The sequence below is a fragment of the Hydra viridissima genome, unplaced genomic scaffold, assembly GCF_058129835.1.
Source record: "Hydra viridissima isolate aposymbiotic clone 2 unplaced genomic scaffold, HvirCarnegie_v1 scaffold_8, whole genome shotgun sequence".
Classification (NCBI taxonomy): Eukaryota; Metazoa; Cnidaria; class Hydrozoa; order Anthoathecata; family Hydridae; genus Hydra; species Hydra viridissima.
The window spans coordinates 10,780,507-10,800,677 of record NW_028324307.1 but is presented as its reverse complement, the minus strand read 5'-3'; the positions used below and the strand labels follow the sequence as shown (position 1 = coordinate 10,800,677).

General features: G+C 28.6%; 3 protein-coding genes across 7 annotated transcripts in view; all 3 read right to left on the bottom strand.

Annotated features, from left to right (window-relative positions):
• The window catches only part of LOC145186646 (RNA-binding protein 41-like), a 34,408-nt gene extending 25,072 nt beyond the window's left edge, over nucleotides 1-9,336 (bottom strand). For all 5 annotated transcript variants that reach the window (XM_090094936.1, XM_090094937.1, XM_090094935.1 and 2 more), the window contains exons 1-3: nucleotides 9,162-9,336; nucleotides 5,596-5,776; nucleotides 87-288 (exon numbers count right to left, since the gene is read on the bottom strand). In XM_090094936.1, the coding sequence (XP_089951062.1) occupies nucleotides 87-288; nucleotides 5,596-5,776; nucleotides 9,162-9,292 (514 nt within the window). In that variant the 5' untranslated portion in view covers nucleotides 9,293-9,336. The remainder of the gene's footprint in view (nucleotides 1-86; nucleotides 289-5,595; nucleotides 5,777-9,161) is intronic.
• Nucleotides 9,337-10,287: 951 nt separating this feature from the next.
• Nucleotides 10,288-12,256, bottom strand: LOC149885047 (guanine nucleotide exchange factor for Rab-3A-like). The gene has a single exon (XM_090096723.1). The coding sequence runs from the start codon at nucleotides 12,059-12,061 to the stop codon at nucleotides 10,886-10,888; it is 1,176 nt and encodes a 391-aa protein (XP_089952849.1). The 5' UTR covers nucleotides 12,062-12,256; the 3' UTR covers nucleotides 10,288-10,885.
• A 5,027-nt stretch (nucleotides 12,257-17,283) lies between these two features.
• LOC149885046 (uncharacterized) lies at nucleotides 17,284-19,773 on the bottom strand. The gene is made up of 3 exons (XM_090094609.1): nucleotides 18,020-19,773; nucleotides 17,731-17,940; nucleotides 17,284-17,494 (listed from the first exon to the last, which is right to left on the bottom strand). Exons 1-3 carry the CDS (start codon nucleotides 19,771-19,773, stop codon nucleotides 17,284-17,286), a joined length of 2,175 nt encoding a protein of 724 aa, XP_089950735.1.
• Between the last annotated feature and the right edge of the window lie 398 nt (nucleotides 19,774-20,171).

The window sequence follows — 20,171 nt, the reverse complement described above, 5'->3', positions numbered from 1 at the left end:
AATGTATCATTTGAACCTAAGAATCCCTTTAAAAACATTAGCATTATTTAGCACTTAAAACTTTTGAAAAATGTTTTTTTAAATACCTTTCTCTTCACGACAAACTAGATGCTTGAAAGGCTGGCTTGCAGTGCTATTATTATAGGTAGCCTGATTTAGCTCAAACACTTTTCGAGAAACAGATATTGTACCAGTTGATTTTCTATGTTTAGCAAGTTCAGACTTATGTATTTCAATTTTTTGGTCAATTATGTCTAATTTCTTGCTGAAGATTTCTGAGCCTGCTTCCTAAAAAATATAAAAATTTTTAATCAATAACTTTTTGCATCAGTAAACATAATGAAACACTTACCATATTTCAGTGAGAGCTCTATACCAATTAAGATGAGCCAAGCCATCTATTTATAACAGGTATAATTGGTATCTTTAACCAATAGCAATAAATAACATATAAACAGTGTGATGCCTGTTGAATTTTTTCTTTGGGGCTACATTAAATAATTGGCCATACCAATAAGCCAGAGATTTTAGATAAGTTTTTATTAAATGCAAAATTGTCAGGATAAGTGGAAGAGTGGCTAAAAATTGGCTCCAAAAAATTGACCACTGCAAGCACACCTGTGGTAAACATATGAATGAAGTAGAGTTCTGTTCATAAAACTATAATATATAACAATTTTTCTACTTTCTTTATTTAGTAAATATTGGGATTTAGGAAAGTAGAAAAAAAATTGTTTCTACTTTTTTAAGTCCTAGTTCTAAGTCAATAACTTCAGGGCCATATTTCTAAAAATATTTCTCTTTGAGTTACCATTGAAATATAGTTAATACCATATTTAACAACAATGAGTAATGTATAATATCAGCCTTTTTGTGCAGTCATCAACTATGCAGACAAGTGGAGAAAGAATGTCTTTTTTACAGATTAAAAAAAAAAAAAGACAAAAATAGACTAGAATAATAAATTAGTAACTTTCAGATTCACTAAAAGTAGCATAGTATTATTAGATTTAAGATATTGTAAAATAACCTTGATGCTAAATCATACTATGAACTTAATCAAGGTATCACTCTTTATAGTCAACATTTCTACTGAGTATTATCTAATGCTGAACGTAAAAGATGTGAAAACAATCTTTGATTTAGGTAAATGATTGTTTCCAACAAAAAAGAAAAGTGGAAATACAAAGTACTGTTACCTCCACATTATGCTCCTCCTGAGGACAATCAATTAATTATTTTTACTTTAATGTTAATCTAAGGTCACCCAATTTTGTTAGAATACTAAGCTTTAATCCACTTACATGCAAATATTTAAAGTGTGAGATTTACAATTAAAATCTGATACTATATTATAAAGATGGTAGCAAAAAGATAATCTGAGCAACTCATGATTTTTTAAATTGTTTATATACAAGGAAAATAAAGAAGAATTTAAGAACAGAAACACTTTTATTTTTTACAAATTTTATCTTCTTTTTCAGTTAAGGGCAAATTTAACATTAAAATGCATCATCTATAATGTTGACAAAAACCCATTTTAAAAAATCAGCATATAAAAGCAAATTTTAAGATTATCATATAAAGTATATTGTTCTTGTATTGCATAATAGAACCCACAAGTCAATCCAGAATGCTTCTCCGTAACTTGCTGTTGGTTACTTTTAGTGATATCATAGGTAACATTAAATGGTCACAAAACTTGTTTCAAGTCTGCTGTTTCCTACCAGCTTACACTAATTACTTGCAGCAGATAAAGAGGGTTTAATATGGGTAATGCTTTAACTTACCAGACCTTTAAAAGACACATTCTGTCTCAGTTCTATTGGCAAACCTTTATATTAAAAAAATTTAAATATTGAATGTAGTTAATTTATCACATAATAAGAAAAATATCATGTTAGAATGAGGATATGAAAGGAAGTTAGCAATAAACTCAAGAAATTGGTGTCTCATTTATTTGTGTTTCTACTAACGTTGAGCATTATTTCTGACTTGGGACAAAGATTTAGTTGAACTTGATACCAATCTTACAATTCAATGCCTTTTTCAAATAATTAGTTTGTTTTGCTTTGGTTTCCATACATTTTTGAAATATTTATAGTGATTTTTCCAAAAGTATGTTTTGAGTCTCCTGGCAATTTCCCAACTTTTTTTCTTCATGAAAGGCTAAAATTTTGCTCTTTTCTACATTGGTTAGAGCCTTTCATTTACAGGGTGGGGCTGCAAAACTTAGAATATATTGAACAGTATTTTAAAATTATTTTTTCAATTGTTTATAATAATAAAATTTTTTCTTTTTGAGAGTGAAAGATTAAAAATTAGATTCAAAAGTAGTTTTATTTATAGAACATAAAAATCTTTTTTGATGAAAAAGTATCTACTATTGGTGCAGTATTAAACCATCACAACAATTGGTATATTGCTAAGTCATCTCCTCATGTAGAAGGAATCTTTAGAACCAAGCACCCAGATCAAGTCATGGTTCTGGGAGTTGTGGCATCTAATGGAAAAAAGATGCTTCTCCATTTTATTAAACTTGTTGAAAAAGTGAGAGCTAAAGTTTATTATAAGGTCTTACTGTATAAAGTTTTGCCTTGGCTGAAGGTGAACTACCCTAATGGGAATTGTATGAACCCAGGATGGTGCTCTGCCTCATACTGCAAAAAAAAGTGCAGAAATTCTGCAAAGACAACCAACAACCCTGGCTTGAACCCCCTGGACTATGCAATTTAAGGCAAATTAGATCACTCAACCAACAGAAAATCTCATCCTAGTGTCAATATTCTTAAGCAACTATTGAGATTAGAATGGGACAAAATATCTAGAGACTTCATTTTGAACAGTTGCAACACCTTTAGACGCCATGTGCAGGCTGTAATAGACAACAAAAGTGCCCATGTTGAATAAAATGTTTCTTAATGGCCTTAAAAGCATTTTTTAAAGTTATATTGATGCTAATTGGTTATTGAAAAATAAATTATGTACAGTTAGAGAGATAAATATCCAAACACTAAATACTATTGTGAAAAATGTAATTTGGCAAGTTTAGTATTATCTTGAAAGGAAATTCAATCAAGATTTCAGATAACAAAAACAAAATTGCCTTTATTAACTTTAATCAGAAATTTAACGGTTCCTTAAGGTGTCATAAAATCTTGACTAAGATAATTATCCAAACAACGTTTTCTGAGTGATTATTAAAAAAACATTTTTAAGCAATAATTCAAGCTATTTTATCAAATAATGAGCAACTGCTATTGATTGACTGATATTTTCTGAGCTATTTGATTTGTAATTGAAACCATCAAAAATGGGAGTTAAAACTAAAGAATGGTCATAAGCTCAGAGTAAATTATTTATTTACTTGTTCAAACAAGGTAAATTGAGACAAGAAGCAAGTGGAATTGCGTTAGGAACCATCAGTGACTTGTTAAAAAACACAAAAGTTTAGGATATGTGAAAAATCACCCAAGATCAGAACCAAAGCGTGAAAAGACACCCAGAATTGATTGACAAATTGTATAAATGGTGCAGGAAAACAAATTTTTTTAGCACCAAAAGCATTTAACCTTCTTGAAAAAGAACTTAGAATTCCAGTCTTGAAAAAGAACTTAGAATTCTTATTCAAAATTGATTGAAAGAGCGTGGATTTAAAGTAAGAGTTCCATCCAAGATACCATTACTTTCGAAAATATCCTAACATGTCATTATCATTCTCGAAGAAAGTTTTGTGGACTGAAAAATCAAAAGTTAATCTTGTGAAGCCCAATAGAGTTCAAAAAGTAAGGAGGAAGGAAGGTAAAGCATTCAAACTCAGTTGCATTCGAGGAACAGAAAAATTTGGTGGAGGTAATGTTATTGTGTGGAGATTGATGACTTGGAGTAGAACAGGAAAGCTAGAGTTTATTGATGGAACTATGGACTCTGAGGTTTATGTCAAAAATTCTCAGTAAAAATCTTCTAATATCAAATCAAAAACTGTCAATGGGAACACATTTCATCTTCCAACTAAACAACGAACCCCAGCATATATCAAAGATAGCAGAGCTTTTCATCCAGAAGCAGATTGAGTTACTTGAATGGCCAGCTCAAAGTCCAGATCTCAATCCAATTGAACATCTGTGGGCTATTTTGAATCAAAAAGCCAGCACACTATGTATTAAAAAGAAAGAAGAGCTGAAGAAATTGATTCAGATACAACAATAAAGTTAGTTTAACCAATGCAAAATTGACTAGTAGAAGTCATTAAAGCAAATGGCAGCCCAACTTTATACCATGAACACAAATTAATTAATAGGAGAAAATTTCAATCTCAAAAACCTTGTTTTGTATTTAACATTGAAAATTTGTTAAGTTTGAGTGTTTATTTAAATTTTATGCAAAAAAAGTTAATGTTATTTTGTTTTTGTTATCTAAAATCTTGATTAAATTTGCTTTCAGAATAATCATAAAAGTTTTCTTCAAAAACTTTTTTTTTTTTCTGAAATAACTTGCCAAAGTTTATTTTTCACAATAAATTTTATTTTTCACAATATATTTTGTTCAGATAATCTCTCTAACTGTATAATGTTTTTGATTTTCTAAGTTTTGCTGCCCCACTCTGTAGTTATTTTTAATAATCACTATAAACGGTTTACTAAAACTGACATGTAGTGCTAAAAATTTTCTCAAAACTGACATGTCTCTATAGAAAAGAGGCAGCTAAAAACTAAGATTGGGATTTTTTTGTAAAATTTAAAAAAATTATCAAACAATTAAATAGTTTATTACTATTCTTTTATGACACTCTTTACACATATATTAGTGGATATTTTTAATTAATCCTGAAATGTATCAAAAATAACTTTGTGCCTATAGAACTGAGAAAGATTGTGTAAGAAGCACTTACAATAGAAACTGGAGCTATAAAAACTAGTAAAACTTTTGACATGAGATTCTCATTTATCCATTCAGCTTTTTAAGAACTGCATTTCGAGACTTATCTGAACATGCAACTATGTACTTACAATCTGATATTGCCTTTAACATCTGATTTTGAAAATATGATCATGTGTGAGGTTGTAGGCCAATTTACCTTTAATAATAGTTATATATTTAGATGCACAATCATCTGTAATAATTTGAATGAGATTACTTTTCAAAATTGAAAAAGAAAATCACTTAAAATATATGCTCATTAAGCTAAATAAAAGAAATTGATATCTGAATTATAGGAGCTTCTAAAAAGATACTGATTGATAAAAAAAATTAGAACATTTCAGCTTGATCAGATCATGAGCCTCATCTACTCCAAAGTATTAAAGGAACTACTTTTTTCTCAAAATCAGATTGTTTTCTGTTCTATTTAGTTTGATATAAAAAATAGTGATAAAAATCCATTAGTTTAACATAATAACTAAATAGAATCATGATGCTTGCATGTAACAAGTAATTTTTGCACCTTTTTGTAAAAGCCATATTTTCAAACTAACACAGCAGAACATTCATTTGCCTCTCATAGTAGAGATTCCTAATTATTAGATGAATTATTTAACACTTTTCCAAAATAAAATCATTCAGATAACAAAACAAAACAAAAAAAAGCTAACTTACTGAGGCATTCAACTTCAATATTATTTCTTGTTCTGTTAAACTGGCTTCCCTAAGCTTAACAACTTCTTCCTCTAATTGCTCAAGCATCTGGAATTCCACAAGAGATTTTATTCCTCCTTTCTGATGTGACTCATCCTTCATTAATACACTCTCTGTAAACTTGTTGGGTTGATTTAATTCACTTAATAAATAATAGTTTAACTATTTTAAGCCAAAACTTTATTCAAAATTTCCACTTTATATGGTTATTACTTCTAAAATATTACAATATGCAAAAACCTGATAAAAAATTCCTAAAATCATAAATATCAAGCTAAAAAATTTCAAGAGCTTTTTGTTACTTTTTTAAAGATCAAACCCATATTATTTTTCAAAATTATCTACTTTCATACTTTCTTGAAATTATTTTTTTCTAGCAAGCTAACTGAAACTAGACATGAGAGGATTTTTGTAAAATAGAAAAACCTCTCTCTCAAGAATAAGGTGTGCTTTTTCCTGGTGTTAAAGTTTGAATAAGAATGGTTAGCTTATTCCCATCATAAAAGATTATGCTTGATAAAGTAATCAGCTTTCATGATGTCTGAAAGTTTTCAAACAAGAATATCTTTAATCATACTTGTAAAAATTGGCATAATATAATCCCTTTTCCACTGCAATAGCAGTTGAGGGTGCAGAATCGATTGATTAGTTGAAAGATAACAGAGTTTGTTGTATCTTAAATCTAAAACTTCCATTCAAGGGAGAATTAAAACGAAATACTTAAACTGACAATTACTTTCACTGGAGGGGTGTGCTGCTGTTTAAAAAGCTTGCTAGAAGGCTATTGGTTGCATCAATATGTAATTATTAGAGATCACAGAAGGAAAATTTGGACAAATCTGGAAATATGATGAGCATTTATACCTACTTATAACCTGCATCTATAACTTATACTACTTTGAAAGCCTATCCTCAATAGGAGCTACCAAAAATGACCTAAAGGCGATTAAATGATTGGTTCAGTATCCTGACTGTATCCTATTAAATAATACATCAATATGATTTGGTCAAAATCTTTGATACCATTTTGAGGTACTAGAGGGATTTGGTTTTTTGACATCACATTGTCACCAGAGGAAAAGAGACAACCAGTTGTATTTAAGGAAGTGAGAAAGTTCTTAGTGACTTTATTGTATTGTTATGTTTTTGTTATATTTTTTTTCAAAATAGTAGATCTATCTGTGGATTTCTGGAAGCATGATGAAAGAACTAGGGGTCTTTTTGAGAAGTTTATGTCAAAAAACAATCTTGTAGAGTGTTTTATTATATAAACCTCTCAAAAAATAGATACTGCTGAGATAGCATAATTTTGCAAATATTTAATTGATTTTTGTTGTTTAAATGTTGAGAATACAAATTAAAAATTAGAACGCAAAATACAAATCAAAACAAAACTCTTTTTTGAAGCCATTTTCTTATTCAAATGATGTTCAATTTACATAGCTAAAAGACACATTTTTAAACATTTCAAAACATAATGGTCCAATAGAAAATCAAGGTAAAAAAAAAAAAGAAAGAAAATCACAAATACTACTGCAAAAAAATGCCACATTTTTTTTTAGAATTTGTAATACTCTTATTAAGAATTCTTAATAAGAAAGTTGCGTTTCGTTGCTATACCTTTTTTGTTTTCTTTTTTTTTTTTTTTTTTACTGCAATTTTCTACTTAAGTTACACTTGAAATACTTGCAAAGCCAATATTCATTTATGATACATTTTATGCCTGGCTTGCTGTAAAACTTTTTGAGACATACTAGTTATGCCTCTTTACATCTGCTCTGCTTAGAGTAACACTGTATTCAGTTGCTTAGTTTTTTAATGTGTACTAGTCAGTGACTGCACTGCTTTTAGACTGTATATTTGGCTCCAGTATGTGCAACAAAACAAAAACAATATATTTTTTTGAAACTGAAACGAAATAGTAACTGAAATTAAATTCAAAGACAAAATAGAAACAAAAACTAAAAGTAGTAAAAAGAGATAATCAAAACAAAATAAAAACAAAACTGATTTAAAATCATAAAATAAAATTATCACTGGAACAAAGGCAGGCATTTGAAAGTTATAAAAATGCTTACTTGGCATCATCTGTGGCTACAACTGTAAAGCAACCAAAGACTTAGTAACTATATGGTATTAAAGGCATTATCATAAATATTTGTAGATTATATTGAACTTTGTACAATAACAAACCTTTAAAAGAATTGATTTGCTAGTGGTACTACTAAAATTGTTTCAATCTTTTTTCTTTTTTTTTCTGTGTTGCTTTGCAACTAATAAAGCTAAAAGGGGGTTTGACCATTAGGAAACTTAATAATTTGAAAGATATTAGTTGATCAGCAAGCTTCATCAGAACATCATCTTATGACTTTGTAGATTCTTCAATAGAGCAAGTTGTTTAAATTTAAAGGAAAATCTTTTAACCACACCAATAAACAGAGTCTGAGAATAAAAATTGATATGCCAGGAATCACATTTTTTTTTACTATAAAAAAAACTGCTTTTTAATATGCAACTTTATATTCTACACTGAGGATTGGCCATCCAGCAAGCTTTACATTTTTATAGGCTGCAAATCCTGCCAATAACAGGATTTGCAGCCTAAATTGTTTTTTTCTGAACAGTTTTCTTTTCTGTAAGAAAGGTAAGAAGCATAGATATATCAGGTAAAAATTATTTGGTTAGCCAAACAACTGCAAATTAAAAAACAGCCACATTTTTAATAGAAGAAAATTTAAATACAATTCAGCTTCAGTTTACTTTAGAAAAGAGTAGACTTGAACATTTAAAATTCTTCTTTGGTAATTGGCAGAATATAAAGCAAATTTTAGTAGTTGAAGTGCACTGTTCAGTAATCTTAAAAACTGAATTTATTACATCAGGTTTTTTACCCTTTCAGTCCAGTCCCTAAACTTTTCTAGAAGATTCTAGAAGATTTTAGATTTTTCCAGAAACTCTGATAAGGACTTCTATATAAGTTAAACTATCAATATTGTAATTCTACTAGTTTATTTGTATACAATTCCTATGGGGTGTATTTAAAAGTTGATATCTATAGATATTGTGTACAGTGTTCATGTCATGCATCACTGTAATAATTTTCTTAGATTGTAGCAAGTTTACAGCTAACAACTATACTGCAATTTAAAGAATTTATAGCTGTTCCTAATTTTAGAATGAGTCAGAGAACTTCTTATAAAGATGTATACTAAACAAAACTATTGTTATTTATACACATTATCTAATATACCCACTAGATCAACACAAAATTAAATTGATTAATAGCTGTGCAATTTTGAAAATTGAATTAAAAACTTATCTGGTGTTTTGTAACATACTTGCATATAAAGTTAATGATTTAAGAGGTTACAAAATCACTTCCTTAATGCAGACCCCTGGCGAAATTCCATTTAAATTTTAACAGCAATAGTAATAGAAGTTTTCTATTTTAAAAAAATTATGCTACAAAAAAATAATTTTCAAAAATCAAAATGAAGTAACAAGCTAATTTTCTGTAAACTACTCACTCTTTTAAAGTTAATTCTGTTTGAAGCTGTTTATGAATTAAGTTTTTAATTTGTTCATCCACTAGTGTCATATACTTTTCTGTTGGAGGCTCACCAAAAGCAGCTCTACGTTTTTTTCTACAAGAATTCATTTTACTACGTGCATTCCTATAAAATATGTAAAGTTAAAAGTTAGTACTGTTATTTATAAATATATTTGTATATATGTATGTATGTGTGCATGTGTGTGTATGTATATATATATATATGTATGTATGTATGTATACATATATATATACATATATATATACATATATATATATATATATATATATATATATATATATATATATATATATATATATATATACACATATGTATATACATATATATATACATATTTATATATATGTATATACATATATATATACATATATATATATATATATATATATATATATATATATATATATATATATATATATATATATATATATATTATGGAATTTAAAATATATTTGTATAAATGTTTGTATGTGTGCATGTGTATGTATGTATGTATGTATGTATGTATGTATGTATGTATGTATGTATATATAAATACATATATATATATACATATGGTGTAATATATATATATATATACATATATATATATGTATAATATAAACATATGTATAATTCATATACATATAAAATATAAACATATGTATAATTCATATACATATATTTATATTTTATATATATATATATATATATATATATATATATATATATATATATATATATATATATATATATATATATATATATTACACCATATACATTTATGGTATAATAAAATGGGTATATACAATTCCAAATTTATATCAGACAAAAAAAAGTACTAACTCAACATGGATATATAAACTGTAATAGTATTATCATGATTTGCATATATACATGCAAAGTTGTTACTTTTTTACAATAATAGTATTACACTAATTCTTTAAATATCACATAAAGGAATTCAGTTTCTTGAACAGAGATTAAATTATTTACAAAAAAGATCTTTTTCAGAAAAACTATCATTAATAATTATAAAAACAAATTCAAATCTAATCAAATATTTCTGAGCTTAATTAAGTATAAAAATAATGTTATTTTAATAACACAGGTGTTTTAATAAGCACTTTAAAAATTAATGAGATATTAACAAGAAAAATAATATAACTATAATAAAAGCTAAAAACCAAATTATTCTAATATTAGTATTATTACTACTCCTTTTTTATATATATGCACACATATACAAGTGAATACACATACTCAGAAATTGTATATGTGCAGTTGCCACTTCTTATATGTGCATATTTATAAAAAGAATATGACATTAATATAATCTTTGTTTAAATGGTATTTTATATAATACTACAAAAAGATCAATTTAAGATAGATAATATTTGTATATGTACATTTTTATATTAAACCATTAAAATAATTTGTATTTCTGTACATGCATAAAAAAATATATATCACATACAACTCAACTACCTAACAATATAACTATAAAAACAATGGTGACAGCAATAATACTAATAACAGTAATAATTATAATATTTTATATAAATTACTAGTAATAATCACAGCAACAATAACTACAACAAAAACTTTATATATTGTTATCAAAAACAAAGTTATTACTGAATCATTTTTAACAAATCTGCTACTATCGCATAATGACTGTTTCCATTAAACTATTTTGTTCAAGAATTTGTATTTAAAAAGGAAAGTTTTAATGGGTTTTCACAACTTTTTTGCATACCTAAGCGAGTAAGTGACATTTGTGCTCGTTTTTTAGTCATCTCCCAATATAAAACAGTAACATCTTTCTTAATAATACCCTGTCTAATATAACGCAGAAACATTAAAAAGTCCACAACTGCAACCACTCGAGCACGGGATGCATTAGAAATAAAATACCAATCAACACAAGTATCACTTGTTTTGATTCTGAATGGGCACAACAAAAACATATGAGTTAATGCACACTTCTTTTGTTTTGGTTTAATTGCCTCAACTGTAAGCATATTATTTTGTATTGCAGTATAAATTGATTTTGCTAATTCCTCATTAGGGAAGCGCAAACATGGAATAATATCATCCTTGTGAATAAGATTAAGGAAGGGGTGATCTTTCAGCGGACAATTACTTTCAAGCCATGCAAGAAAGTTTTGATACACAACACAATCAACTTCTTTTTTACTAAGAATATCGTTAAAATCTGCCTCTCCTTCTTGCAACTTGTGACTTTCATTTATCCAATGGTAAGTCTCGCACTCTAAACAAATTTGTCCAGTACTCTGCACTTTTTGATGACTAATTTTGTCTTTTTTATTCTGCTTTTCTTTACCAGGGTTAGCAGGAGTTGATGTTATTACAAGTAACTTAAGGGCTGATACTTCAGCTTGTAAGCCATCAAGCTTAAGCTGAGTTTCATAAAGCTTCTTTTCAGCCATAGCTTTAGCAGTATTGGCTTCAAACACCATTTTGTGAGCTTCTTCAAACAAGCTTGCAGTTAACTCCTCTATTTCTATATCAACTTCATCTCGCACTTTTGACAATGCTTTGCATTGTACATCACGTGAATGTAGATCTTGTTGGGCACGATCTAATTCACTTTTTAACTTCTCAAACGCTTGCAAAGAAAGGTCACCATCAATTAATGCTGAAGAACTTGATAAAACTCCATTTACTAGAGATCCTCTTTGTATAGATGATCTTGCACATGGATTCGAGAGATCATGTTGAGAAAAGTGCATAAGACAGCTTCGACTGCGATTCCGGCTGGCAAATGAAGATGGATAAATTGGATTTTGTTTACTGATTTCCAAAACTTCCATCTTACTTGTTGTGACATTTAATTCATTTGATTCAGACATGTTGATAATGAACTTTTGTAAATATGTTAAAAGGTAAGCATAAATTTTAAAGCAGTAAATAAAAATAATCGTTTATATTGGAAAATCAAGCAGTGAAAAAGCATATATGGCAATAATATATATACTATAATACTATATATATATATATGTATAGTATATTATTGTATATATATTTTTAAGATGAAGCTTGCTCACAAAACAGATCTTAACATGTATATATGTTGAATCTATTTTGTGAGCAAGCTTTATCTTAAAAATCGTCTGGATAGCATTCGAATTTCTGGTGCGGCTTACTAAAACGACCAAGAAATAGATTTCCAAATTTAGAAAAATATTTAAAATAAGTAAATTGAAATCTTTCAGCTGATGAGCATAATAATTAGTAGTTCTTTAGAAAGAGGAGGGATTAATCAATTTCGTATGATGGTGTTACTGTTATGAAAAATTTTTTTTAATGTATTCTTGAGGAGAGCTCGGCCAAGTTGAGATCAAGTTTTTTTTTCTGCAAGAGCCTCTTGTTATGTACTAAAACTGCATACTGCACGAATTCAAAAAATGGACGGTTGATATTAAGGGTCTGCGTATCGTTGTTTTTTTTATCGGAGTCAAACAAGATTCACATTACGATACCAGAAATCTCGTATCGTTATGTACCGATACTCGTCCAAAAATAATCTCGTATCGGAATAAAATAACGAGATTTTTTATGCATCGTATCGGTATAATAAGGAGTCTCCGTAAAAAGTATCGTTACAACTTTTTAACTATTACCGATATTTTAGCGATGTATCGAAATTTTTATATAATATAAAAATTTCGATATATATTTTATATATATATATATATAAAATGACCACACGCTCTATTTTGTTTATTACGAATAACTTCCACCGACAGAAACTATTCTGTTTATGCGGTCATCAAAAAGCCTTTCAAAACAAAATCGCTAAGTATTACCGAGTTCTCGACACTTCAGTGTTCGTTGTCGAAAGAAATAATTAAACATTGAATTTTCTACCCTACTATCTGAATCAAAGAATGAAAAAACAATAAAATTCAATATCGATGCCTTTCAGCTTGTAGATAATTAGAAAAGTTGTGCTCAACAGTTTAAACCCTTATTTTTTGAAACATTCATCTTTAAGTTTAAGGACAATATGCGTCATCCACCATATTTTTGTCAATAATATTTTTTTCAACTTAGCCCAACTTTTGCTTAGTGTTATTCAGCTTAGACAACAAATTTTCAAAAACAATTTTTTTTAAAAAGAAGTTATAGAAGGTAGGACGAACTACCATAAAAATTTGGACTGGCCTTAAATCACCTGAGTATTGAAGTAATTGGTTAATTGCAGTACATATTTTGGTAATCATTTTGCGGAAAAGTGCAAGTTTTCTTTTGTAGTTCCTGGATAATTTTTTTTTTGATTTTGATATTTGATTTCCTACTTTTAGTCTAACAACATGGTTCGTCCAAGGACAGAAATAAGGAAGCACTTTACTTAGGAATGAGTCATCGAGAATGGCATTGAGAAAGTTTTTGCGAAGTGCAACATTGACAACTGTGGATATGTCTCCAAGCTTACAGATGGAAACATCAGTGGTATGAGGCGTCACATAATTAGTTCTCACTCAGTGATCTGGCTAGCTTTGGAAAAAGAAAAGGCAGAGAAAAAGCGCCAAGGAGATGTTGCCTACTAGAATTCTAGAGCAGGTGAGTTGGTGTTTTAAATCATTTTTATTAATCTTTACTAAACCATTTTTATTGAATGTTAATAATTTCATTGTTGATTTAGGATTTTTGAATCATTTTTCTTTTGTTTACTTATGAATCCAAAACCTTTTTAGTTTTTACAAAAAAAGGTACTTATTACTTTTTTTTTTTATTTTTAGTTATACGACGAAGATAAGCGATACGAGCAAGAGCAAGGAGGACATACACCTAGTCTTGGATAAAAGCATTAAAAAGAGGAAGAATATCAAAGTTTTGGATAGAGGCATTAAAAAGAGGAAGTTGGTAGGACCATCAACACCTGAGAAAGCCAAAAACATTGATGCATACATGAAGTATAAGCCGCAGGAGAAAGAGCAGCTTCGAGGAGACAAAGAAAGTGCAAAGTTCTTGGCCAGATGCAACCTTCCCTTCAATCTGGTAGAAACTGAAAAGAGAGTCGAATGTTTCACGATGAGGACTGCCAATGGCTGCTTAGGTGGGCATAGAAGCAGTGTTTTGTTATTTTAATCAAAATTTAGGTACAAAAATGAACAAAAAACCTTTTGTTCCAGTTTTTTTCAATATATTCGAAAAATTAGAAAACTTATCTTATAATATCTCGAAAAAATATTTTAAATCTCGTCAATTTCTCGTTATTCTTTTAATATTGTCATGTTTTGAGAAGGGAAATTTTGTGGCCAATTCTCAATCGAGAATCTCGTTACTTCTTGTAACCTCTCGAAACTAATTCTCGAAATTTGTAAAAACCATGATCTCGATCGAAACTATTCTCGAAACTCAGTGTCATTTCGAGATCTCGTATCGTAATGTCTCGTAACAAAAATAGTTTTGAGACGCACGAGCTTATAATCAATCATAAAAAGAAGAGGGGAAAAAACTGTATTAGTGGCTCTAAGTCCCTCACTTTCTATGTAAAAGCTCTTTTCCAAGTTATTACCTTCATCTCTGATTTCCGAATAAACCGTCTCCACTTCAATTTACAAGGTTAATAGCAAAAAAAAAATTTTTCGTTTAAAAGTTATGGCCATTTAAAGCTATTTTAGGGGATAATTGGAGGTAATTTTAAGCTTTGCATGGCTATAAATCTTAAACGAAAAGAGATTTTTTGATGAAATTTGAAATCTCTCGATGAATTTTGATCTAGTTTATAATAAAACAAAAAAATATTTTTATGATTAAAGGAGACGTAGTTCTAAGAAGGGGGCAGTTAGGGGTGGGGGCATGGTTGGTTTAGCTCCAATTAACCTAATTTTTTTCAAGTCATCCTCATTCGATACCAGTATCAAAATACTAGAAGTTTGAGTATGTCCTATGCCTCTTAGTGTGATTTCTCCCCAGGTCCCCACTAAAAAAAGTTCTCGTTCATATTTTTTGAATGAGGAAATATTTCCTGATGATAATCAAAAACAAAATTTCTGGGAATGTGTTGAAAGGTCTTACAGCATGTTTCTATGCACCGTGTGAAAAAAGTAAGATGATTAGGACGAAGAATCTTGTACGATTACTTGAATTACAAACAAGAACTGTTCACTTGAAAATTAAATTATTGAAAATTAACACCAAGATTCTACTCAAAATCAAAGTTGTTGGTCGCTTTCTGTTCTTGGGGGAATCCATCAAAAGTAGACGCGAACTTAAAATGCAAATTGAGAAAGAAGTCACGAGCTCATGGTAAAAGAATTAAAATTTTCCAATTTCATCCATTCAAATCGTACATGCAAAATTGGATCAACTGCTGAAGACCTATTTTTGTTATGTCAATATATTTTGACATAACAAAAAAAGATGGCAAATGACTCTGTAGTGAGGATAAAAGGATGTATAATCTTTAGAAAGCAAAGGTCGGGTATAAAACTGGGAATGCTGCGAGTTTAAAAACTAGCCATCCATCAAAAAGAAAAAAACTCCATAAAAACTAGCTCCATAAAAACTAGCCATTAGGGATGGCACTTTTACTTATTTTGATGTAAAAAAAAAATTACTTTAAAAAAAAAATTACTTTACATAACTTAGATTAAATTATGAAATATATTTACATTTTAAAGTAATTCATTTTTTAAAAAATAACATTATATTACGTATAAATGACTTACATAAAGTTAATTTAAAAAATGCGTAACTTATTAAAAACTTATTAAAAATGCGTTATTTTTTTATTACAAGTAAAAGTAGTTTACATAAAAGAGTTATTTACTTTTTGTAAATTAATTTTAAAAGTAAGCCGTGTGAAAGTAATTTACTTTAAAAAGGGTCATTCCAGTAGAATTCAACAAAAGTTTGGTGGCACTATGTCTCAGATTTTGCTCTTCTTTTGAAATTATGTTAATAATAATAAAATATGAACAATTTGAAAATTTCAATGCATTTGCATTATCCGTTACTAAATTATCGGCATTAAAAGATTTGCGATGGAAGCCTACTTTTTAATAAACTGTATTTTTGGCATTTTAATACGTTTATAACTTTTTTCTGTAATATAATAAATGCATATTTTTTTATTTACTAAATAAATGTAACTTAGCCTAGATAAAAAACAAGGTGCAGCTTATTTATTTGATTTCAGAAAAAAAATATCAGCACACAAAACTTGAACAATTTTCATTAAATTGAAAAAAGTACTACTTTTATACCATTATAATTTTTTTCTGATGTATAATAAACTATGTATAATTTTAGAACTATAATCTTTGCTATAAAAGTAGAATTAAAATTTAAAAAATCTTCATTTATTGTTTAACAGAAAAAATATATACATCGTTAAAAATTGCCATTGATGGAAATCGACAAATTTTGGGCTTAATTAAAATAGTCAGTAAAATTTTCTGATACCTTGTACCAAACTAATAATGACAGCAAATAATATTCATGTATAGTATATTATTTAGCAAATAAAAGTTTTCATTTATTCAGTAACATGTTAAAATGACAGGCCATTATATATTATGACATAATCTTATAATTTAGCACACTAATCTCCGCCATAACTAATTTTTAGAAATATTTTTACATAAACTGATATTACAATAAAACATTTTTATTCAACAATACAAAAGTAATGATGCCATCCATACATTATTTCAAATCAAAAAATATAAAATTGTCTTTTATTTGTGCTTTTAGGGTACAATTTCGGCTTCCCCAGAATTTCTTGAGCTCATGTCACAGGTTCCCATAACAGGAATCATGCTGAAAAGTAAATTTATATATAAAAATAAAGATTAGACAGTAAACTAATCTTCTTCAACATAAAATTATGAATGTCTTAGATTATTAAATAAAAATAGGCTGTACATATTAAGTAATGACTGAATATCTGATTAAATTCATAATTTAATATATTGCACATCATTGTTAAAAAATTGATCATCAACTAAACTAATCATAGTTATGATGGTTATTGACAATTTTTCAAAAAAGGAATAAATTACAAAAATGTATGCTTCCTGTTTATTGTTATTGCTATTATTTCTTTTAATTAAAATTATATTTACTTTTTTTTATTAAATAAGCTTTCTTTAACTGGAATAACAAGCGTTCCATTGATATGCTCACTGAGAGTATAAGCAGCAAGACCATTATCTGTTATTCGAAAGGCATGGAAAGATCGGGTTCCTCTTATTGGATCAGTCATCTTTTGGTATCGAGTCTGTAGAAATGATTGGCATTGAGAAACAGCTAACTTATCAACATAGATGAATCTAAAATTAAAAATCATATTTATTCATTACTATATCATTTTTACTAATTATTTTTCATACTTTTTTATTCATTACCATTTTTTAATTATTTTTTTTTTATCATTTATTTTTTTATTTCAATTTTATTATTATTTTATTTTTGTATTTGAACAAATATTCATGATATGTTTGAAGTTGAATTGTAACAATGTTATTGATTCAAAATAAAATACAGTTAGTGAGTGTAAAGTACTTACTCTATTCCTTTAATCTTGTCAATACAACAGTTCATAATTCTTTCAGCATTGTTAAGAAGGTGTCCCTGGAGTGATAACTTAGACAACACTCGTTTCACAGTACCTCCAATACCGTCACATACATTTTTGCCGTGGCTTGTGGCAAAAAAATTCCAGGAGGCTTCTACACCAAAATCGTGTTTGTGGTTTGCAAGATTCACTAAGTTGTATCTAAAATCGTAGAAATGTATGCTGTACAGCTTTACAAAGGTTGTTAATAAGCCTATTATTACAGGTATAGATTACTCACCGATTTTTGTATTGTGCAGCTGATCCATCACTGAAATAATGAATGTGTTTCAATTCTGAAACCAATAATTTGAATTTTGGTAAAAGTTCTTTAAGGAATGAGTGAACTGCAACATGGTTATGATCCATGGAGTTTGACAGTATGCAGTAACATTTTGATGTTAAGCCATTGGTTGTGTTGTAGTAGGCAGCAAATGGATGTAATGTCACTTGAGTGGCTGAGAAGTATGCTGCTTGTATGGAATTTTGAACAATACATGTATAATTTTCGGCAAAGTCACCTATAACCAGAATTTCATTTTGCGGTAGAGAATCCTTCAGATTTCTAAGGTATGCAGCTTGTCTATGCCTGACAAATTCATGAATGGATAGTTTCCAAATATCGAGACTTAAATTTTCAATGAACACATGTGCATCTTCTGTGATTGTTGTTAATTCACTGCGGTCAACATTTACCCATTGTTTGAAAGTGTAAGTGTCACTATTTGTAGCATATCTTTCCAGTTCCATCTTTACAGCGTTAACTCCGCCACAGTTTTCACACTTGTGGAGCATGCATTCTTCTGAATTTACACTGCATACTTGTATAGCCATCATGGTTTTTAGCTCTAAGGTACTATCAAGAGCACAAAGTTTGAGTTTTGGGTTTTCATGATACTGACATACGCAAACACTGTGTGTACCAGAAGACCCTGCCAAAACACACCATTTAGGCCTTAAACTGGCAAATGTGGAGAAACCAACCTTTATTTCTGGGTATTTTAATTTGAACGCAGCATAAAGTTCCTTTAAGTTGCATAGAATTAAAATTTTTTGTTTATGTGATTTTCCTACATCAGTATTAACACTAATATAGTCTTTCTTGCCGGGAAGTAAACGAGAATTTTCTTCATTTTCATAAAACTCTTTTATTGTTTTAGTAACATCAGGTGTCAACTTCTTTGGTTTGTTGTTTTCCAATATTCGATCTCCAAGTATGCCTTTTTCATCCCTTAGTTTTCTTGCCTCTCTTACCATATACTGTGTAGTGTTAAACTCTTGCATTGTAAATTCAAGTGTCCAATGTATTGGGACAAGTGTCAGCAATTTTATTTTTTCAGTTATGTTAACTTCTCTGTCATACTTCTCCCTTAACTTCATAACAAAATAGTCTAATGATTCTGCTTTAAGAGTTGTTTCTGCATCACTGGCTTCAATGATATTAACAGAGTTTACTGATTCATTCAGCCTTCGAACTTTAACTTTGACTCTACTTTGAAGTTGTTCATAGCTTCTTTTTTTGCTAATTATAGGGGAATGTCCAAACGATGTTAAACTTATGTTGAGATCTTCAACATTTTTTTTTATATGTCCATCATCTATATAATCAGGATCATTTTCTATTTCAACACTGATTCCATCATTTTTTGCTCTCAGCTTTCTTAAGCAGGGACAACATATCTTTTGACCAGGAATTAGGGAGTTGTGGATGCTGTGATGAACAAGAGTTATAGGGGTTAAATTCTTTTTAATGACCTTTGTGTGAAGATTCAGAGGATTACAACAGCTACGAAAATTATTGCCATAGTATCGAAAATATTCCATTTCATGATGAGTGCAAATTGTCTTCAAGTTTTGTACACTAATTCCTGTTCTCACGCTAAGCAAATATTTATGTTCATGTGTTATATCACAAACATCTGACTTTGAGACATAGGATAATTTGTGGCACTCTTGATTTAAATGATCACCTAATGAACACGTATTGTTAGTCATTATGCCTGAATAATAATAAATTTTTACTATAAACTAAGAGTTAATAGTAAAAATTTTAAATGCTTATAAACTAGTTTCTTTAGTGACTACAATGTCTTTAAAGTGTTTATAATAATTTAAAACTAAATATGTTTTTAAAGATGTTTTACTTCAATTTAACACATACTATGAAAGAAAAACAAAAACCTAAGTACTTTATTAAAAAAAATTCTTTAATTATGGCTTAAAGTTTTCTACATTTTACTTTAATTTACACACACACACACATACACACACACACACACACACACACACACACACACAGATATATATATATATATATATATATATATATATATATATATATATATATATATATATATATATATATACCCAGCAAGCACACAACGTTGAAATAA